General features: G+C 34.0%; 4 protein-coding genes across 8 annotated transcripts; 3 read left to right on the forward strand and 1 right to left on the reverse strand.

Annotated features, from left to right (window-relative positions):
- The first annotated feature begins 770 nt into the window (after positions 1–770).
- LOC140802937 (pantothenate kinase 1-like) lies at positions 771–6,786 on the forward strand. 2 transcript variants are annotated; one of them, XM_073158547.1, is made up of 11 exons: positions 771–1,173; positions 2,714–2,920; positions 3,257–3,303; positions 3,782–3,898; positions 4,481–4,600; positions 4,734–4,828; positions 4,971–5,064; positions 5,352–5,483; positions 5,736–5,848; positions 6,118–6,366; positions 6,500–6,786. In XM_073158547.1, exons 1-11 carry the CDS (start codon positions 1,068–1,070, stop codon positions 6,513–6,515), a joined length of 1,296 nt encoding a protein of 431 aa, XP_073014648.1. In that variant the 5' UTR covers positions 771–1,067; the 3' UTR covers positions 6,516–6,786. The 2 variants fall into 2 exon arrangements, with proteins under 2 accessions (XP_073014648.1, XP_073014652.1); XM_073158551.1 differs by having other exon boundaries at positions 772–2,508; positions 6,500–6,784.
- A 3,322-nt stretch (positions 6,787–10,108) lies between these two features.
- Positions 10,109–10,831, reverse strand: LOC140802944 (MLP-like protein 423). Its single transcript, XM_073158564.1, has 2 exons — positions 10,590–10,831; positions 10,109–10,492 (listed from the first exon to the last, which is right to left on the reverse strand). Exons 1-2 carry the CDS (start codon positions 10,768–10,770, stop codon positions 10,221–10,223), a joined length of 453 nt encoding a protein of 150 aa, XP_073014665.1. The 5' UTR covers positions 10,771–10,831; the 3' UTR covers positions 10,109–10,220.
- A 4,341-nt stretch (positions 10,832–15,172) lies between these two features.
- LOC140802950 (uncharacterized) lies at positions 15,173–17,310 on the forward strand. 2 transcript variants are annotated; one of them, XM_073158586.1, is made up of 5 exons: positions 15,173–15,349; positions 15,440–15,606; positions 15,740–15,820; positions 16,750–16,873; positions 16,951–17,310. In XM_073158586.1, the coding sequence occupies exons 1-5, from the start codon at positions 15,203–15,205 to the stop codon at positions 16,996–16,998; spliced, it is 567 nt and encodes a 188-aa protein (XP_073014687.1). In that variant the 5' UTR covers positions 15,173–15,202; the 3' UTR covers positions 16,999–17,310. The 2 variants fall into 2 exon arrangements, with proteins under 2 accessions (XP_073014687.1, XP_073014677.1); XM_073158576.1 differs by having other exon boundaries at positions 15,174–15,606.
- A 1,031-nt stretch (positions 17,311–18,341) lies between these two features.
- On the forward strand, positions 18,342–20,934 carry LOC140802977 (uncharacterized). Of its 3 annotated transcripts, none has more exons than XM_073158638.1 (9): positions 18,342–18,461; positions 18,640–18,778; positions 19,174–19,251; positions 19,364–19,456; positions 19,572–19,673; positions 19,741–19,885; positions 20,032–20,098; positions 20,410–20,460; positions 20,557–20,934. In XM_073158638.1, exons 2-7 carry the CDS (start codon positions 18,659–18,661, stop codon positions 20,055–20,057), a joined length of 564 nt encoding a protein of 187 aa, XP_073014739.1. In that variant the 5' UTR covers positions 18,342–18,461; positions 18,640–18,658; the 3' UTR covers positions 20,058–20,098; positions 20,410–20,460; positions 20,557–20,934. The 3 variants fall into 3 exon arrangements, with proteins under 3 accessions (XP_073014739.1, XP_073014733.1, XP_073014748.1); XM_073158632.1 differs by having other exon boundaries at positions 19,741–19,873; positions 19,991–20,098; XM_073158647.1 differs by lacking the exon at positions 19,174–19,251 and having other exon boundaries at positions 19,741–19,873; positions 19,991–20,098.
- The last annotated feature ends 69 nt before the right edge of the window (positions 20,935–21,003 follow it).

Raw genomic sequence — 21,003 nt, forward strand, 5'->3', positions numbered from 1 at the left:
AAAAAGAGAGAGGAATATTTTAATACGTGATGATTTTTAAGATTTTTATATGTTTATGTTTACGTATGATTTTAAAAAAAAATATTTCCGCACTTTTAAAAATGAGCCAGACGTTACAATAAATGTATTGATGTTCGTCAGATTCAATCAAGTGAAAACTCATCAGATCTCTTCACAAAGGCAGTTCCTACGACAATATTCAGAAATCACATATATAATATTGAGATGTGCAATCTACGAAATTTGTGAAGAATTGTTCGTGTCAACACGAGGGAGAGTTTACGTGACTGCACTCTTTTTCCCTTACTATATTTTTTATCTCAATGGGTTTTTCCTAGTAAGGTTTTTAACGAGCCAATAGAAAAACACGTAATGAATACAATCATTATGATCATCATCACAAGAGGGAGTGTTGAAAAATAATATTTAAAATGTGTGTATTGAATATTTGATTGTTGAAAATAAGAGTTGTAAATATTGAAAATTAGTGTGTGATGATGTAGGTAATGATGTATTTTATTTTTGGATTATTTGTGAAGAAATTTTATAAATAGCATCACCATTTGTGAAGAAATTCATAATTGAGTAGAGAAAAATATTATAAAATGTGTAGATTTTTATTTTTTACCATAAATTTTTACTTTTTCATAACAGTAGAGTGATTATTTGAGATGATCTGTAATTTTTTTCTTAAAAAAAATTATTTTATCGGTATATTTTTTATTATATATAATTTAATTTTTTTTTCTTAATCACATTTTTTCATTAAATAAAAAATTATCATTTTAATATCCTCTGCAAAATGTCTCACCCTCGCAGAGACCGTGGAATGAAGTTTCCTCTGATCAGATGAGATTGATGTATTCAAATCTTTCATTGAAAGACAGAATGCAGATATGCGCTTAATCGACCAAGAAGTCCTTTGACGCAGCATCTTTATCATTGGACTTTCGATCAGGTTTTGCGGAATCCGATTTCGATCGGTTTCTTTTGATTTTGTATGTATAAAATCATGCATAAGTATGTTGAGGGAGGATGATAAAAAAAGATGAAATCTTGTTGATTACATGATTAATATATATATACACATACATAAAATTATGGAGGGTGTTGGAATTGAAGAGAGAGAGCAGAGTTTGGATCAAGTTTCGCATGTTGCCCTTGATATTGGAGGTAGATGCTTCCTATTTTGATTTCGATTCTTCCGATTTATTATCAGAGAAAAAAAGCTGTTAGTTTTAAGGTAATTGCTGAACGTTTGAGCTTTTAATACGGAATGCAAATAGAGCCAGTGTAACTAATCTTTCGTCTCATTTTTCTTTTTTCTGGTAATTTCGAGTATGAATTTCGTTGGTAAAAGTATGACGATTCCATAATTAGTTTTAGTGATCATCAAGGCTGAGTTATAAGCCAAATCTAGATTTACCACTTGGTTTGAGTTCTGAATGACTAAAGCTGTTCCAACTTGATCTTGATACCAAAATTGGAAACTTCTGACTTCGGGCTATAGTTTCCGAGGAAAGTTTGCTGAATTATCTCTGACAGAAAGATTGTTTGCACCATGGGGGTTTGTCTTAGTTTTACCCCTGGAAAAAAGGGAGAGGCTTTCTTTACACTAAATTCTGCACGGAATCTTTGTCAGAATGACAGAATTTTGAAGGGACTAGTAGAGATCTTTTGGATTATTGTGTACTGAATATTTCAAAACTGTGAGCAAATTATGCTATGATACATGAGGTGGTTTGCCTTTTGTTACAAGGTTTATGATGCAATATTTTTTACAGCTTGGCGGCAACATAAGAGTATTGTTTATTTCCTTAAAAAAGGTGTTGTTTATTTTTAAATGTCTCATAACCACGTATAAGGTGCAGTAATTTCACTCTTCAAACCACTAGGTGAGAGAGCTTTTAAAATAAATTATCCATATCAGTGCGTCTCAGGAAGAAAAAACGGCCTCTTTGCTGGCAATGTTACTCTACATTATGTCCCCATAGGTTGGTAAAACTATGTCCTCAGCGGATTGCAGAATGATGATTAATAAAGCACTGCAATACCACTGCCGATGAGGCTCCCCCTTTTGGAATAAAGGAGTCCTGTCCATGGGAAATAATCTAGAGGCTTATTTGGGACTTGTATTGTCATCGAACGTACAGTGCCAATTCTTTAGACAAGAGCGCATTGCTAGAAGAACACATGGCATCAATCTCAAGAGCTTGTCGAGCTGTATTTCAGAGCGAAGCCTTATGGAACTTCAAAGCAATTGCTGGAGAGGGAGTTCTATAAGGCACCATGTGGATTCCATCGGTGTTTGTTTTTCTTTCACGTATATAAGCAGAAACAATCTCTTTTTTCATGGTAACTTTAAGCGTGGATTGACTAGGTCCAATTCAGAATATTTATGGCTTGTGAAAGAAACATCGCTGATCTCAACACCATCTATTTGAATGGCAACCTTAAGGAGATATTTTTCTCCGAGCACAGCATTGTTCCCTGGTGTCTTGCATGCAGGTTACGAAAAGAGCACATCATTTTCTAGTATGGTTGAAATGTGAATTTACGGCAAACTCTACAGATAAAAAAAGAACTTTTAAATAATGAATAGGCTTCATACATAATACTATGCTGAATGGAAAGGGAAGTGGACAAGGGACAGTAACAATTAGTTTTAACTTATCAAAATTTGCAATAATCTTCACCATACCTCTTTTGGCAGGTACTCTTATTAAGGTGGTGTACTTCTCAAGCAGCAGTAATTTTTCCAGCGATCATAAAAATATTGGGTCTTCAGCTGACGGAATAGACGCATTCAGTGGCAAATTAAATTACCGTCTAAGTGGGAGGCTTCATTTCTTGAAATTTGAAACTAGCAAGATATGTGAATGCGTGCAATTTATTTCGTCCAAGCTCCTTCGGCACTATGGTTTGTGTTTTCCTTTACGACCGCTACTACATTAAAATTTGACATTGTCAGAAATTTTTAAAATTATACTAACTCCTGGTACCCATGCAACATAAATTATTGTCCTGGTACCAGATCCTTAATTTCTGTTTTGGGGTCAAGATGGTATTTACGGAAGATCAAATTGTTTCCTAATGTTCAAGCATTCTTTGAGTAAATGGATGCATCATGCTTGATCCAAAATGATTTTTCTCTTTCTAATGTGTGCTCAAATTCCATACCCTATAGATGAGGGTGGAAGGGGGATAGTTTTAGTGAAGCATTTTTCGCCTTCTTAGAGGTCCTTTGCCAATTCAGGTGATCTGGATGTTGAAAACCAGGCCAATTACAAAACTAAGATCAAGGTAATTTATTATGTCAATGAATAAATCTGTCATTTGTTGTCGCCGTGCCCTTGAGTCTTCATCAGTAATTTTCTGACAAGAGTAGGCTTTGAGAATTTAATTTTTTGTTATGACTGTTTTTTGCTCCTTTTCTTTGATTGCTTCATTATTAACTGGTATTAAATATTTGTGATGTGTATGAATACAAATTTGAGATCCAACTGTTCAATTTGGGCATGGCTTTTGTGTGCTATGATAACATGTACCTTGACTGAATTAGAAATAAAATCAACATTTTTTTTGAATTGATAGTTGAAAAGAAGCACATACACTTTGACCACCGTCAGTATGCCTCTGATTTTTTCCAAGTCTGGATTGTGATGGAAATTTGATTCCCAAACAAATATTTGAATTTCTACTGAAGTCTAATGATTTCTCTTGTGCCTTTTAGAGTATATGAACTAGAGTTAACCCTAACACTTTCAACATCTTCTTGAAGGCTACCGGTGGTGGGACATTCAAGTTTTCTGAATTATTCAAAGATGAGCTTGATATTATTTTGGATATGGTTGATGAGATGAGTTCTCTAGTTGCTGGAGCAAATTTTCTACTTAAGGTAGGGAATTATTACTTGAAGTACTGTATCATACTTTTTACTATTTATGATTATGATTTATGACCTTCACAACTGCAGTCTAAATGTGCAGTGTTTTCTGTTCTGGGTGCATTTTCCCCATTGTTCTTCCGGTTCTCTAAAAATGCTCAAAACTATTTCTCATGGAGCACAACCACCAGATAGAATGATTTACCAAATACTTAAAGATTTCGAAATTTTACTTTTTCGTTCAAGCTATTTTTTTTCCCTATAGAAATGTTACTCATTGACTTCAGTTATTTCCTCATAAAAATTATTTGCAGGGAACTCCTCCTAGACTACATTGTATAACACCCCACGAGCTTATTTGAATATGAATTACTCTTTGTGAGATGCTGCATTCAGTCTCAGTTTTTTAACGCTCCTGGCGTAGAACTTGTCTGTAACCTGTAAACGATGAATCATGGGATTACATGCCATAATTACTGTATTTTTTTTCCTTTTCCTTTTCATTTTTTCCCTCATTGCATCTATCACTTGATGCTTTGGAATGATGTAGATATGTTGATTTAGTTTGCTTATTTTTATCCACATCTTGATTAGGCAGTACATCATGAAGCCTTTACATATATGGATGGTCAAAAGGTGTATGTTCAAATTGACCAAGAAGATTTGTATCCTTACCTTCTTGTTAATATTGGGTCTGGGGTGAGCATGATAAAGGTAATGCTCTCCATGCATCTTTTTTTTTCACAGAATGTTTTGATAGGAAAAATGTGTTAGCATTCTGAAAGACTATAAGGAAAAACAACAAATTTTTTTTTTTGAGATTATATTTTTATCTTCTATTGCTTAGGTAGAAAGTGACAGCAAGTTTGAGCGAGTCAGTGGAACAAGTGTTGGTGGTGGTACATTTTGGGGCTTGGGAAAACTTTTGACCAAGTGCAAAAGGTTATCCTCCTAGTTTTTTGTATTAAAGTAATTTTTCCTTGATCTCAGAATTATTTTCTGAATTTTATTTTTCCAAGTGATTGAATGACTAAATGAGGCTAAAGTCCTTTTATTTTGAATCTTGGGCAACTTTTTGTTACAGTTTCGATGAATTGATAGAATTGAGTCATCGGGGAAACAACAGAGTGATAGACATGCTTGTTGGAGATATATATGGTGGAATGGATTACTCAAAGGTATATGATCATAATGTGTCATTGTCTTCAAGCTGAATGTACTCTTTAAAATTTGAATGGTTGGGTTATTGACACTATGATGTAATGTGAAATGAACTTCATCTAAAGATAACAAAAAATGTAAATTTGGCAGTATTCTAAGTAGTCAACAGAATTGAAGATAAGGTTAAGGTATTGCTACTGCTTCCTCAGAGAATTTATCCTTGGCACTAAATTCTTGGAGGATTTAAGAGTGTATTACTAATATTAATTCAGTTATTAAGTTTTTTATGGTATTGTTATGCTAGATTGGCCTCACATCAACAGCCATTGCTTCTAGCTTTGGTAAAGCAATATCCAAGAAGAAAGAGCTGGAAGATTATAGAGCTGAAGATGTCGCAAGGTCCCTCTTAAGAATGATCTCAAATAATATCGGACAGGTTAGTATGTGCAGTCTTTCTTTCTATTATTCTCAACATCGTTTAGATAACGCATCTCTTTGAACTGCTCCCCTAGGACACTGATTTAACAAGTGTTAAGAAGAAATATTACCCTGACATTATGTTAACTCCCTCATTTATCAAATATGATTCTTGACATTGCATATTGGATATGTGAGTAGTTATTATGATTTTTTTTAATTTAATGACTTTGCATCGTGTTTATCAATTTCATTGTTATTTACATTTCAGATAGCATACTTAAATGCTCTACGCTTCGGACTCAAAAGGATATTTTTTGGAGGATTTTTCATTCGAGGTCATGCTTATACAATGGACACTATTTCTGTTGCGGTTCATTACTGGTAATGACCGGATTTAGTCCTTGTCCATAATATTGTCGTCCTAGAGTTGAATAATAAAGATTATGGATACATTATGATCTTTTTTGAAATATATACAATTTCACATATCATTCTAGACCCCTGTTTTATCCTTTGGGGAATCAAATAACGATCTGAAAGGATATCAAATTCTAAAGATTTCATAAGATTCCTTTTTCAAAATTTGTCCCATTTAAATCATGTCATTGCCACCAGCGGACTCTTATCAAATTTGATCTGTATATTTCCAGGTCGAAAGGTGAAGCAAAAGCTTTATTTTTGTGTCACGAAGGGTTTCTTGGGGCTTTGGGATCATTTTTGAGCTACAAAGGGAATGGTTTTGTTGAAGTTACGCATGGATCAACGGAACAAAACTCATCATCCCAGAATAATTTGGTCTGCACTGGAGATGGGATCGAAAGCTCAGCAGATGATTGTGTGAAACATTATGGATGTATAGAATGTAAATTGGAAAAACGGACTGAAAATTTGCGTTTTCTGTGAAACTGTACAGGCAATTTTTGGTTGCCTATAATTTGAGTTTGTGCACCAATTATTCTTAGGATTTCAAGACTGGAACTAATGTAATATGTTATGTACTGTCAAAAGATACAAGTATCCTAGAAAAAACAGGTCAAAAGGGTATTGATCGAGGAATAGACGTTTTGTTCGAGAACCTGTGAAGCAACAGGAGAAAACCGACCGAGTCTTTTAACATTGGCTTCTCATCCGTTTCTTCTGAAGTAAAATACCAAGAAAAATGATTCTGGGCCTACTTGATGAAGGAACCAAACGAGTCTATATTTCTCTTAAGCAGGTGGTCCTTCAACGGATCTCCCCTTGTTCTGTTCGCTTCTGTCGACTTTGAGATGCATGGAGATTGGAGCTTAATTTTGAATTACTGATTATCATTTAAACAGTAAGATTATTAAAAATTTATAACTCCATTTCCCCGTCACATTTATGTATTTCCATGTTACACATCCATACTTGATCTATGTTATTGATTATGCTAATATTGTGATCATTGATGGGTCTAGTGATTTTAAATGTAGCGATGACTGCTTTGGTTCGATATTGTTATAATTGATAGACCAGATTGTTAAGGAATATTTTGGTTTACATAGCAAGAGCTCAATCCAGTTTTTGCATGTACAATATCCGGATAACTGATGTGGCCCAAGTGAGAGATTGTTGGAATTATTTTGTGGGCTCACATAATTTATTTAGTTGTACATGGACAAGCTATCTAATAAAGGACCCAATAAAGTGATCTAATTAATTATGGGTTTCCAAATTATTAAATAAATCGGTATGGTACACCTTATGTGTAGAAGCCCAGCCCAATTAGGCCTTCTATGATGGATTGAAGACTGCTAAGGTATATAAGTTTATGGTCCCCAAGACACAGAGAATAATTCTAGATCTCTCTCCTTCTCCCATCAAAGGCAAGAATAAGGTGGTCGATTTTCTGTTGTCTTGGAAGATCCATAACTCTGACGCAAGATCAATCAATGGATTCTGGTACGTGTTTACTGTTATTCATTTTTTCTGATAATTCGACATGAATTCTTGGCGTGTTGTTGTGGGGACCCGGACGCTAATCAAGTTCTTAATCATCATTGAGACTAATTAATCAATTATAAAACAGGGTCTAATTTTTTTTCTTTAAAGTGCTGAACGTAGTGAGATTAAAACATATATACATCTCAGTATATAAAAATACAAGTCCTGTATCACAAACATTTATTCAAACTAGGGTTTGACAACTACTATCAAGTGTTCAACCCTATCTCTAGTCCAAGTCCGGTGCCACCACTCTAATCACGATCTCTCTCTTCATCTCCTGGACCCTGATCCTGTCCCACCTGTTGTCAAGTACACATACAGACAAGACAACAGCCGGATAAACCGGTGAGAATATACTCCCAGTATAAATCAACGAAACATGCAATCATATAAACAATATAAAGCATGTAATCAGGTGACAGATATATGTATCAAAATCTGAAACATAATCAATATCAAACTGTCGACAATACTCGTAGCTACATCATTCAGACTAGACTCAATCCTAGTCTAGGGATCCCGATTCCAGAAGTTGGCATGCGTATATCAACTAGCAGTAATAGAAAAGACTCCAGTTCTATCCACGCCGATATGGTATCGATCAACAGTAATAGAAAAGACTCAAGTTCTATTCACATCGATACGGTATCGATTACCAGTAATAGAGGAAGCTATTATTCTATCCACATCAATATAGTACCGATTAACAGTAATAGAAGCAACTCTGATTCTATCCACATCGATATGACATCGATTAACAGTAATAGAAGAGCTACTAATCTATCCACATCGATACAATACTGATTAACAGTAATAGAAAAAGCCACCATCCTATCCACATCGATAGCCAAACATCCAGTGACAGTATTTGGCACAACCGCCAATACAAAATCTTATGACATCGTGCAATGTGCCCGTGGTGATCCCACCACTAACGGCACTTCTGTCATAAGACTACTCGCCTAATACCTGCTGTCTAAAATCAAGAGAACAAGTATATCAATCAACTCAATGCAAATATCAATGCAGTAAAGTAACGTATGTGATTTAGGGAAAAACCCAAGTCTAAACCGACTCAAGTCCATCTCCCAATACCACATTGACTTATACATTTCTTTCGTCGGTTTCTGGCTCAGTCAAAGTCCTGAACTCACAATCTGTCTGGTACTGACAATATCAATAATCTCATATCAATATACTAGTCAATATCATAACAATCTGATCAATCTGGATTTAATTCAAAATCAACGGCATAACGGCACAATCTCAGTATTCTCGTCAATACCATATCACCATATATTAATTACAAATCATAACTCATATCCGATACAATTTGTAATCAACCCATAATCAAATCTGTCCGGTTTCAACTCAATAAAATCAGAAAATCATAATAATTCCAGAATCAGTCCGTTTTCTGATCTGACTTTGATTCTACGATGTCTAACATGTCCAAGACATCATATATGAATTATATCAAATTCCTACAACATCATATTTTCAAATGATACCAGAACTCAGTAAAACTTACGTCCAGTAGTAGCTGTCGACGAGAGGATCTCAGTACCGTGTTCAGATTCAAAATCGGATAGACGGAATTGTCAACTCACCACATAAACATACGAAGAAGTAAAAGGAATTTCCTGAGAAAAGTTGCTCGGTTTCTGAAGGACAAAGGAGATTGATAATATATATATTGCATGCATTATGTGACAAGTGTCACATTCAAGTCCTAATTGCACTTTAGTCCCTCAATTTTTCACTATTTGTAAATCGGCCCCCGCTCAATCTTTTAATTCAATTTCAATCCTAATTAATTACAAAAATCGTGGAATCTAATTCATCATTCCAAAATTCGTAAATTAAATAATCTCGGATTAAAATGATATAATCTCGAGCCTTACAGTTGTGATATATGGATTTAATCACATGATTTATAGATTTAATATTATTAAATTTGTCGACGTAGCTAGAGTTTTGTTTGTACCGGAGATGATCTATTGCAACCAATTTATTTTAGATTGAAAGTCAACAATATAATTTGATTATGAAATAATTTGTTATCGTATTCATATGAGTTGTTGTGTTTGACACATTATCTCATGCTTATTACCATGCCTATATTTGATAAGATCGTCACCTTTCTCTCGCAATCACCTAGCTCACTTATGCTGCAGATATATACTTCACTGCAATAATCTCTTACTACATTTTTAGAAAATGACATGACATGATATTATAAAAATTGGAAAACTTACTTTACACATTAATTAAGATAAGGAACATCTTTATTATTCCATGGTTGAATTACCCATGCATTAAGAAAAATTCTTATTTCGAGTGTCAGTATTATTTTGTCACACAATATTAATTATTTATATTGTCGTGATCTATGTGGAAATGTGTTTGTGCAGTAGTTGATTGTCATGAAATACATTTCTTAATCACCGCAATCTCAAAATTGAATTCTGGTTAATGAGCATTAATTTTAAAATAAGGATGTGTAATTGTTCTGTCTTATTATGCAGCATAGTCGCATAGATGTAAATTTGTACACACAATAAATAGGTCATATTGGTCGAGTTCATTGAACACATATATATATATACTAAATCCTCCGACTGGATGGGATTATTAATGAATTGATAGATTTAGATTTCAAATCCTTAATAATAAATAAAAGGAAGCTTTTATTCAGACATTCAACATCTCAAACATTGGAAACACACGGACGTACGAATCACCACGAACAATGAAACATAATATGACAGATGGCCGGATCAGTCTATGCCTTGAGAAGATAATCATCCAAATCTTGGAAATTCTTGAGAGCAAAATGTTTGAGCAGATCTGGATCTGGGATCTCTTCGCTCGCCTTATCGAACTCACACCACCATTTGACCAAACTGCCATCTCCCTTGGGATTCACAGATAGATTGCCTTTGAAATTCTTGTAAAATTTCAAGATATCTCCATCAACCACAGTGTAACTCACTGTCTTGTTCCCTTCATCCACCGATTCTATCTTTTCTTTGGTGCTTGAGATCTCAGATATTCCTGCACATGCATGCATTAATGTTAAATCAAATTATAGATGTGTGTGTGTGTGTGTATATATATATATAAGTAGCTAGAAGTAGTACTGATACGGTACCTGGAGCAAACTTAACCAAACGAACAGAGCCAACAGATTTGCCGTCGCCTTCGAGAACCTCGATGCTCTCGTATTGCTGAGGGAAAATCTTGGGGAAGAGGGTGCTCGATTCCCTTATGCTTTCCCAAAACTTGTTTGCATTTGCTTTAACCTCAGCTTCCACTTCAACCTTGGAGCCCATTCTTTTTAATATTCGACCTAGCAAGCTACCCTTTGCTTTATATATATATATATATATACATACATACATTGGATGCTATAAATGATTTCATTCATAATATAGATCCGATCAGTGGCTAGTATTAATTAAGTGAATTCTCTCCAAATGGCAGGTGAAATATTAATAGTGCATTGATTGTTCTGCTACCAACGGCGATCCATCATACATATTCATAGTTAGTTAGTTGTAAGGAAGATGGTGCATTTAATATTTAGAATAAATGTTGGACTACCAACATATAATTTATATTTATATATAATAAATATAGGTGGAAGTTAATTGTTTATACATGCTAATATTTTACATTTTGGAGTATTAAAATTAATAAATATGAACATTTAAATAATTATTTTAAATTATTGATAAAATAAATATATTTAATTATTATATAAATATTCAAAAATAAGAATAACAAACTAACCGTCAAATGGAATTATTTACTATTGCATTCGATATATTTATTGAGTGAAATTGTTATTAATAAAAAAAATCATATATTATTTATTTATAAAATTTAAATAATAAATAAAAATTAAAAAAAACATTTAATAGATAAAAAAAATTCGATTAAAAATTTTAATTATTTTTTGAACATTTTAAAAAAATATACTAAAGTTCTAATGAAACAATAACACTAATATGGATGTATGAACAATCCATATACAAAAAATCCACCATAACATTCTTCATTAAAAATTTGAAAATTGTTTATTAAAAAATTAATTTTTTTAATATTTTAAAGAGTATAGAAAATGAAATATATAAAAGCAAGACCTGAAATCGTAATCAAAATTAAATAAAAATAATACGATCAATACAAACATTTGAGGAGTGTTATTGGTACTCTATTTTTTTAAAAATACATTTCATATTTCTTTCTTTAATCTAGAATGCCTAATATGTCCTCAAATTCTTTTTTAAAATATTACAATATCTATTATACATTTTTCCTTTATTAAATATAATAAAATATTAAAACTAATTCAGAAAATTCTTATTAGACCGTCTTATTAATCATTTTGTAATCTGACTCGACTCGTAAAAAATATATTATTATATGTTAAAATTATTATTTTTCACTCAAGATATGGATTGATTCGACTTGTCCCTTTAATATAAATCTGTGAGACTGTTTCACAGAAAACTTACTCAAATTAATTTAGGTTAGTTTTTTTCTACATTGAATAATTTTTAGTAAATATGTTATAAACAGTTTAATTAAACTATTGATTTCTAATATTATTTTAAGTATCGTAGTACATTATTATAAAATAATAATGTCGTTAGTATTTTTTTTTTCAAAATATGTTATAGTAAATTTTAAAGTAGTTTCTTTCAATAATTGTCCATGCTCGATAGAGCGATCAAACCGTGGTGTTTGGGCTGTTATGCGGTTTAAAAAATTTGAGTTGCATCATTTTCACTAGCTATAACTTTTGGTAAAATAGCAAGCGTTTGGTCCAACACTTTTTAAATAATTATTTTTATTTATAATATTTATTTATTTAATTTATGAATTACAAAAAAAATTGTAAATACATGTATAGTTTGTTATTATTGTATGTCATTGTTTAAGTTTCTCAAATAAATTTGTCTTTAGTGAAATAATAAATATTTGAATTCTTGTCTTTTAATATAAATTATTACTGTAAGTAAACTGTAGGACCGAGTGCTTACCGCTTTACCAATAGCTATAACTAGTGGTAATGGTGCAACTCAAATCTTTTAAACCGCACAGCACTACAAGCACCACGGTTCGATCACTCAACCAAGCAGGGACAATTATTGCACACAAAAATCTCCCTCCCAATAATTGCACTCCTTGCAATCAATGGGAATCGAACCCGTGACCTTGGCTCTGATACCAATTGTAGGACCGAGTGCTTACCGTTTTACCAATAGCTATAACTAGTGGTAATGGTGCAACTCAAATCTTTTAAACCGCACAGCACTACAAGCACCACGGTTCGATCACTCAACCAAGCAGGGACAATTATTACACCCAACACTTACATTAATATATTAATGTATTTTTTGCTTAATACTATTTCAAAATCAAAATATTTAAATAAATATATGAGAAATAATGATGATTATTATTATTTTTTTAAATAAATTAATTGATAATATTTAAAATTGGAACATTATCTACTCTCTTTTTTTAGCACAAAGGTTTACAATATATATAGCTACATATATATATATATATATATATATATATATATATATATATATATATATATATATATATATATATATATATATATATATATATATAGGGAATTGATACCCTGGGCGCCCTTTGGTGAGCGCCCAGTAGGCGACAGCTGAGCTGTCGCCCACATGTGCAGTTTATTTTTTTTTAAAAATTTGACGTTTCGCGACGGTTTTAAAAATCCGTCGCAAATGGCGACGGATTTTAACAAACCGTCGCGAAGCCCACATGTGCAGTTTATTTTTTTAAAAAATTTGACGTTTTGCGACGGTTATTTCTTTTGTAGCCAATCTGCATCCAGTATTTTTTTTTCGTCACTCAACAATCCACAACCAAAAAGAATGGTCTGATGATGATGATTAACACCAACAAATATGCGAAAATCATCCCATATTTGTTGGTGTTGTATGTAGTATCAAACACAACCACGTCACCAAAAGCAGTGTATGCCCTTCTTGACACATGATCAGTCCAAAAACACCTGGTAAATCTGTTGTCCGAGTCAGTCTCATAATCAAAAAAGAACAATGAATTCTTCTCTTTCTCAGATTCGAAGAAATCGACCAATGTTTCTGCATCAATACCCTTTTGCTCATCCCTAACACTTTGCTCGTAGTTTCTGATATCTCTTTCTATGAAACCTACATGTTCAGGCCCACCAGACTCTATCTCAAATAATCTCATTTGTTGACAAGTTGGCACATTGGCTTCTGCAAATTGTTGACTCAACATTTTTTTTTATGCAGAAATACCGCGATGCGAGCGTAACAAATGCACCTTCGACGGAGTCGATAATGAATGATTATGACTTTCAACGAAAGTACTGACAACCCAACCCGGACCTGTTTGTTCCTTGACAACTGAAATCTTGGACAAACATCCGGTTCTAGTCTCACCACGGGCTCTTTCTTTTCTTGGTTGATCTTTTTTTGTCTGTTTGCTCCATCGAATATCATCTGTATGCCCTTCTTTAAAGCATACAAATTTCTTCCATACAATTTCGTTTGTTTTCTTACTTTTCTTGCTATTACTCATTCTCGCGCTAAAACCGGATTCTCGGGCATATTGGTTGTAGAATGAGAATGCATCCTCTAACGAATCAAATCTCATACCAATCTGGGGTTTCTGATCATCACCGACTTGGGGGATGTACGATTGTTCATCTCCACTATATTGATCCATTTCATCTACAGTGGCGCTAGGCAGACGTGGGGTGGTGCTCGAAAATCTTTGCGGGCGGTAAGGTGCTGGCGAGGATTGTCTGGGGATTAACCGAGCACGATTAGCGACGGTAACAATATAATCATATGAGAAACAACATCAAGTATAAAATATATTTTAACAAAACATACTAGAAATGAATAAATTTATAAATACTCCAGATACATAAATAGCTAGATCATCAACACCATTTCCTAGTGCAATTAATTAAATATGCAGACTTACACTTCACAAACATTAAAGAACATGTATGCCAATACACCGGAAACCTTCAAAATCATAAATTGGAAATTTCTTCGGAATATGAAATTTAGAACTACATCGATTTACCTTCTGATGTCGTCGGAATATTTCCCCGCACGAGAGCTCCAGAAGTTCGCTCAATCTTCTTAACGTAAAGATTTGAGCGTAGGTGGGAGAAGGGCTGTTGGGCGAAGGTGGGACACGAAATTTGGGAACGCCCCTCTGTCCCCTCTTTTCTTTTTATAAAAAAAATTTGACGTTTCGCGACGGTTTGTTAAAATCCGTCGCCATTTGCGACGGATTTTTAAAACCGTCGCGAAACGTCAAATTTTTAAAAAAATAAACTGCACATGTGGGCTTTGCGACGGTTTGTTAAAATCCGTCGCCATTTGCGACGTATTTGTAAAACCGTCGCGAAACGTCAAATCTTTAAAAAAAAATAAACTGCACATGTGGGCTGTCGCCCACTGGGCGCTCACCAAAGGGCGCCCAGGGTATCAATTCCCTATATATATATATATATATATATATATTATTTACTGAAATTATAAGTTTTTTTTTTCCGTTGTTAGAAGTGATCCAGTTAGCGGGCTCGTGTTTTGAATCCAATTCGTTAAAGAAAACATTTGGCCCAAAACAGTCGGTCCAGGTCCATTTACAAACTTGTACTAATAAAACATAAAAATTCACAGGTCGTCTGGACGGGAGGTGCAGATGAGAGCACAAGCTGCGTCCATGGAAGCACAGGATCAATCAGAAGAATTCGCTGTAGGTTGTATTCTCTCAATAAAGACCACGTTTGGAGAAGAATTTCAAGCCCAAGTCGTCAGCTTTGACGTCCCCTCCAATCTTCTCATCCTTCATATCCTTCCAATTCATTTCAATCTTTGTTGGTTTTTGTTTTTCTTATCTTGTTTTGGTGTATTCTTTAACTTGTGTTCCTGTTTAGTACAAGAGGGGATGAAATCTGGGATTGTGTCGAAGAGGAATATAAGGCTGCTTAAAGCTAACTACATAAAAGACTTCTCCTTGTTGGGTCAAGCCGAAGACCCACTTGATATTAAAAATTGTTTTCTTGATCTTACTACTCTTCAGTCTAGAGAAGAGTCTGCTTTTAGGTGATGTCTCTAATTTTACCAGATTCCCGTTTGTGATTTATGAGATTTTCTTTTTTGTAGATGTATGTATTATTTTAGCGATTTTATGGGGTTTAATTCCTGGTTATGGATTGTATGATTAATTCAATTTCAGACAAGCAGAGGCTGAGGCTGAGAGGATAGGAGTCGGTGTTACAACTGAGGCCCAAGCTCTTTTCGATGCTTTGTCTAAAACGTAATGTATCGTTCATTACTCTATTTAATCATGGATTCTTATATGCATTTATTTTTGCCAGATAAAAGTGTGATTTTTAATTCATATTAGATATGGTGTCTTCTGAAAAAATTTGATTTTGATTTGCACGTAGTTTTTATCATTTTTACTTCTTGTTGCATTACCAAGTATAAAACTCTCTAAATTTTTGGCGTTAACATTCTGGATAAAAGCTTCATGACAATTGATAGTCACATTCGATCATGCTAAATGTTCAATTTCACCGCCGGGATATAGTGTTTCTCTTGATTCTATTTTGGGAGTTGGATTTGATCTACATATAGGTGTGACCTTTATTAATATTTTTTTTTTATGTTTCAAGATATTTGAGACTACGTGCGCAATTTTTTTCCAAGTGGGCGTCTCAATTTGAGTACTTTTAATTTGCTGCATGCGTCATTATCATGTCAGAACTAATCTGATGGAAAGATTCAGGTCATTTATTCCCTCGATCGTCCAAATGATCATCATATCTTTGGGTTGACGACTATCGAAGACATCTTTTGTAGTTCCAGGTCTGTTTTGTTTTGGCATGCCATATCATTCAGGCATACACAAATGCACGGACAAATGGTGAAATGTTAAGACATGTTTGTAGTGAAACATAATTATATATTCCTTCTTGAGTGCGACTGAACCATTCGATTTCCAAACTGTTGTCTTTGCACTGACATCCCATATATCCAGTGACATTCAACCTCAAATGCAATTTCTGTCCGTTTATCGAGCCGTTTCTATTCTGTGTTCATATGTTGAGTGCTGGATAATCTATGTTGTTAGACGTTGCTGATCTTGGGTACCATAATATTTTGACCACTGAATCCACCGTGTGATCTGTGCTGTGTCATAAGCTTTTAATAAAGTGGTTTCCAATATTGTTGTATAAGCAGGCTTCCTGTTCGGTGGGACAAGACGATCATAGTTGTGATGAATGACGTGCGAGTTAGCAGCCCTTATCTTCCTGAATCTGTCACTGGTGGAACTCCTGCTGCCAATGAACGTGTACGGAAAGTGGTAAGATAAACACTTAGGTTCCTAGAGGAGTTTTAAGTTCTGCAAAGAGTTATTTTCAATGGCATGTTCATGTTCAGCTTGAACTTGAGAGGAAGAGGTTGCAAACTCGTAACTCTTGCCAATGATGGCTTTGGAAGTTGCTGAGGGACAAGAGCTTCTAAATATGGCTTGCTTTTGGTGGCTTTTGACTTGTGGCCGTGGGGAGCCTTCTATCAATTTGCAAGAAACCTTGTCGGAATTTAAATTTAGGGGAATTTGACGTTTTTTTGGTTTGCCAAAGAAGATGTGCTTCTTTGTGCTTGACAACCAAGCCGAGGAACATAATAAAATATTTGATTTTGATTTGATTTGATTTGATTTGATTGTAACAACAAATCGATTTTCTCGAGAAGTGGACTAATGTTTACTGGCTACAAGCATGTAGCCATAAGTTGTTATGGTTGGCTCAACTTCAATTCTTTTTTAGAAAACTCTCACTACAAGAGAGAAACATCAACTTTTCCATTAAAGACAAAAAGGAATGGATCCAGCATATTGGCAAGAATTTTATCCGACAATGGAAGTAATTGATTTCAGTTGTCACGTGTTCTTCAAATCATAACTTGTCACTGCGCTGTCGTAAATATCATTAATATCATTCAAATTAATTAATTACTTATAGAATGTAAAGATAGACTTCAACATTTAATCAAATCAGGTCATTCGGTCCAAACATGTAACCACCAAAAGGGAATGCCATGTTTGATTTGCGTCAGACTTATTTGAAAATATTATTTAATAGTGAAAGATAATATTTATAGTACTTTTTATTATATATATATCGTGATCATATTTTTCGGGAGTTTAATGACCTTTTCGTTTACAAATTGAAATAAAAAAGAATCACAAAATTCATTTAATTTATCTATAATCCAGTAATACGGATTCCTAAACCTCAACTACCCGCCACCCGTTTACATGCATTATAATGCGTAATATGATTATTGAAAATGAAAGAGATGAGAATGTTTCAGTAACAGATTATCGCGAATCACACATCGTAGATGTTGAAATGACACGTGATGAGCATGTTCGATATCAAGATTTCGTTGCATGCTGTCGTTAAATAAAATATAAGTCGGCTCACTATGCACTTCGAGATGTTCTTATTGACCATTTGTGGGAGGAGTACAGTACTTCGGAATATTAGTATTTTTAATGGTCAATTTATGTGTTGTTCTTTAAACCATATGTGTCGTTTATATTTGTCGTGATTTATATTTTATGTGTATATTATGAATGTTGTATCTTGTCATTTATGTTTGTCGTGTAAAAAAAAATGTATTATTTTAAATAAATTGAGTTTAATACATGTTTTATTGTATTATGTTTATCGAATTAATTAAGTTCCGTTATATAATACATTATGCAATTATATAATTATATGTGTGTTTTTGAAAATGAAAAAAAAAGAAATTGAGAAAAATATGGGTTGAAGAATGTTTGAAAAAAAAAAAAAGAGATCACGTTAGAGGATATTGTTCGGAAGGGCAATCTCATATGTGTTTACAAAAGCTCAAGTTATTGCCAGGCTCAAGTTGGAACCTCGGTAATCTACTGTTCTCAATTTTGATTAGGGTATACATGTTAAGATGTTTTCATGCCGAGTGTCGTGTTTAATGTTCCCCTTCGTTTCAACCAGCGTAGTATACTCAATCTTCATTCTGTTAGGAGAGAGGACTTGCTAATACTAGATGCATCTATTTTTCTCTTATTTTCTCGGGCAGTGCGTACAAAGGTTACTCCATGCCGAAGGATGCAGAGAAATATCTTCTCTCTTGTGGACTTGTGAATGCTCTTTATTCCATCAGAACTTCTGATCTTACTGAAGAACTTTTCGACATTCTTGTGCCATGTCCAATTCAGGTCAGATTATCTCACCACATATGCAATCAAAAATTTGAAACACCTTATTTTATATTATTCCCCTTCCACTCCATTCAATATGTGTTATTTAGCCTAATAGGAAACTTTTTTGAAAATGTTCATGGCACGTATGTACTTGGTTCTGCTGTCCCTCGATGTAAAAATATTATGGCAGAGTAAGATCAATGAAAACTACTATTATTGTAAAAATAAAGAATTATGTGCTAGCTAATGCTCTCTTAGATATGCATTGTGCTATGAGACAACAAGCTTCTGACTTGTGTTATCCTGTTCAATTCATCAATTACTAGAAGGGCAATACGATCAAGTCCTTACTTTTGTGTTTCTTCCCAATACCTAGATTTAATATAAGCATCCTAGTTTTCCTATTGCAGTCAAATTCTGTGGGTGAAACAACTAATAACTCATTGACAAAGAAGAGGTCACAAAAAGCTCTGTGGTTGACTTATGGAGTAAGTGAGAACTTTATTTGGTCCCCTTAAAGAAATGGGAAAAAAGAGAAACATGAATCTATAAAATTAGCTTCACAAGCCTGTGGTTTATAAGCACTCTTATGCTTTCCAGGAAGCTGTTGGACCAATGCTGACTTCAAATGACTCCTCAAGAAAGCATCTCAAATTGGATCCTAATGGAGTTGACCAAAATTCATCGGCTTGTGTGAGTGATTGATTCATTATTAGAATTTGGACCAAAAACAATGTTTTGGATTCAAGAATGCTCTGAGATTGAGACTTTCTTTGCAAAAACCTGAATGTCTTTTATTCATTTGCAGCTATCTTGTACTCTTGAGTTTGATGGTTCTTCAAAAGGGAATCCTGGACAAGCAGGGGCCGGAGCTATTATACGATCTGATGATGGGAGTTTGTTAATCATCGTTCTTTTTTCTGCATCTTCTACATTCGGTGTATCTCTAACATTTTTTCACGTATTAGATTTGTAAGTTACATGAAGGGTTAGGTGTAGCAACAAGTAATGCTGCTGAGTATCGTGGATTTATATTAGGATTGAAATACGCTCTTGGAAAAGGTTTTACAGAGTTCGAGTTAGGGGGACTCCAAACTTGTTTGCATGCAGGTGCATTTCTTGGTAAATCTCACGCTTCATTTATCCTGGTGAAATTTTCTTTTAATGTAATATTTCATGAACAGATTCAGGGTGAAATTTTCTTTTAATGTAAGATTTCATGAACAGATTCAGGGTTTATAGAGGGTGAAAAATCAAAATATATTCAGGTTATACGACGAGGCAAAGAAGTTGAAGGATAAATTTCAATCGTTCCAGATTATCCATGTCTTAAGGGTAAATATTGATTTGATACATTTGTTGTGCACAACGATGTCATGCTTCTGTTGATTAGGACTTGGGAGCACCTAAAAATGATATCGGTTTCGTTAGTGTCTCTGTTTCTTGCGTCATTTTGTTGAGCAACCCATACAGCACCTTTTCAAATCTTCTGTTACATTTGTCACGACGTCCACTACACTGAATGTTTAATATTCATGAGATAATTTCCTGGTATGATTCTTGGCGAACAGTCGCTTGGTTCCAATACAACAGAACTTTTGAAGTATTACAGATTAATTTAACGTGCCATTTATCTCTTCTGGTAGGACTTGAATTACGAGGCTGATAATCAGGCCAACCTGGAGTTGATCTTGCGGGTGAGATTATCTCTAATCTATATGTTCTGCTAATCTTATTCGGTCCCTTAACTGACATCTGTCATTTTGTTCCATTCTTTTGAGCAAAAAATATAGGGACAAGTTCGCAAGGATATTGAAAAGTAGCTCGAGTCTATTATTGGATCATCAAAGGTATATCATGCTAGAGCCCTATCAAGAATCTGCATGCTTAAGTGGCTTTAGATGTTTGGTATACAGTACTGGAGGCTTTAAATTTCGAATTGGAAGCACATGAATTCAAGTTCAGAGTACTTTCTTCTAACCAGCAGGGATGTTCTTGAAAAGCATACTCCAGACTAGTTTCCAGGAACCAAGCTTCACTTCTCAAACTTCATTTTTATTTTCTGAACAAATTGGAAGTATAGTATTGAGAACATTTATATCGAACTCAGATGTACATCCACGATAGTGGTCTCAGACTGATTTATGAATGCATAAAACAACTTCATACAAGCTTGGATTTCACGGAATTTTTTCGACAACAGTCTAATTCTTCTAGGAAATTTACTCCAAATTCAACGA

Source organism: Primulina eburnea, chromosome 1, assembly GCF_022965805.1.
Source record: "Primulina eburnea isolate SZY01 chromosome 1, ASM2296580v1, whole genome shotgun sequence".
Classification (NCBI taxonomy): domain Eukaryota; kingdom Viridiplantae; phylum Streptophyta; class Magnoliopsida; order Lamiales; family Gesneriaceae; genus Primulina; species Primulina eburnea.

Excerpts from the sequence above, each read along its gene's own strand:
- LOC140802937 (XM_073158547.1), top strand. The coding sequence starts at position 1,068 with ATGATTAATATATATATACACATACATAAAATTATGGAGGGTGTTGGA. Across the intron at positions 2,921-3,256 it reads CAAGCTCCTTCGGCACTATG|GTGATCTGGATGTTGAAAAC; the intron begins GTTTGTGTTTTC and ends TTGCCAATTCAG. Across the intron at positions 3,304-3,781 it reads ATTACAAAACTAAGATCAAG|GCTACCGGTGGTGGGACATT; the intron begins GTAATTTATTAT and ends ATCTTCTTGAAG.
- LOC140802944 (XM_073158564.1), bottom strand. The coding sequence starts at position 10,770 with ATGGGCTCCAAGGTTGAAGTGGAAGCTGAGGTTAAAGCAAATGCAAAC. Across the intron at positions 10,493-10,589 it reads TTTGGTTAAGTTTGCTCCAG|GAATATCTGAGATCTCAAGC; the intron begins GTACCGTATCAG and ends ATGCATGTGCAG.
- LOC140802950 (XM_073158576.1), top strand. The coding sequence starts at position 15,203 with ATGAGAGCACAAGCTGCGTCCATGGAAGCACAGGATCAATCAGAAGAA. Across the intron at positions 15,607-15,739 it reads AGAGAAGAGTCTGCTTTTAG|ACAAGCAGAGGCTGAGGCTG; the intron begins GTGATGTCTCTA and ends ATTCAATTTCAG. Across the intron at positions 16,874-16,950 it reads ATGAACGTGTACGGAAAGTG|CTTGAACTTGAGAGGAAGAG; the intron begins GTAAGATAAACA and ends GTTCATGTTCAG.
- LOC140802977 (XM_073158632.1), top strand. The coding sequence starts at position 18,659 with ATGCCGAAGGATGCAGAGAAATATCTTCTCTCTTGTGGACTTGTGAAT. Across the intron at positions 18,779-19,173 it reads TTGTGCCATGTCCAATTCAG|TCAAATTCTGTGGGTGAAAC; the intron begins GTCAGATTATCT and ends TTCCTATTGCAG. Across the intron at positions 19,674-19,740 it reads ATGGGAGTTTGTTAATCATC|TTACATGAAGGGTTAGGTGT; the intron begins GTTCTTTTTTCT and ends TAGATTTGTAAG.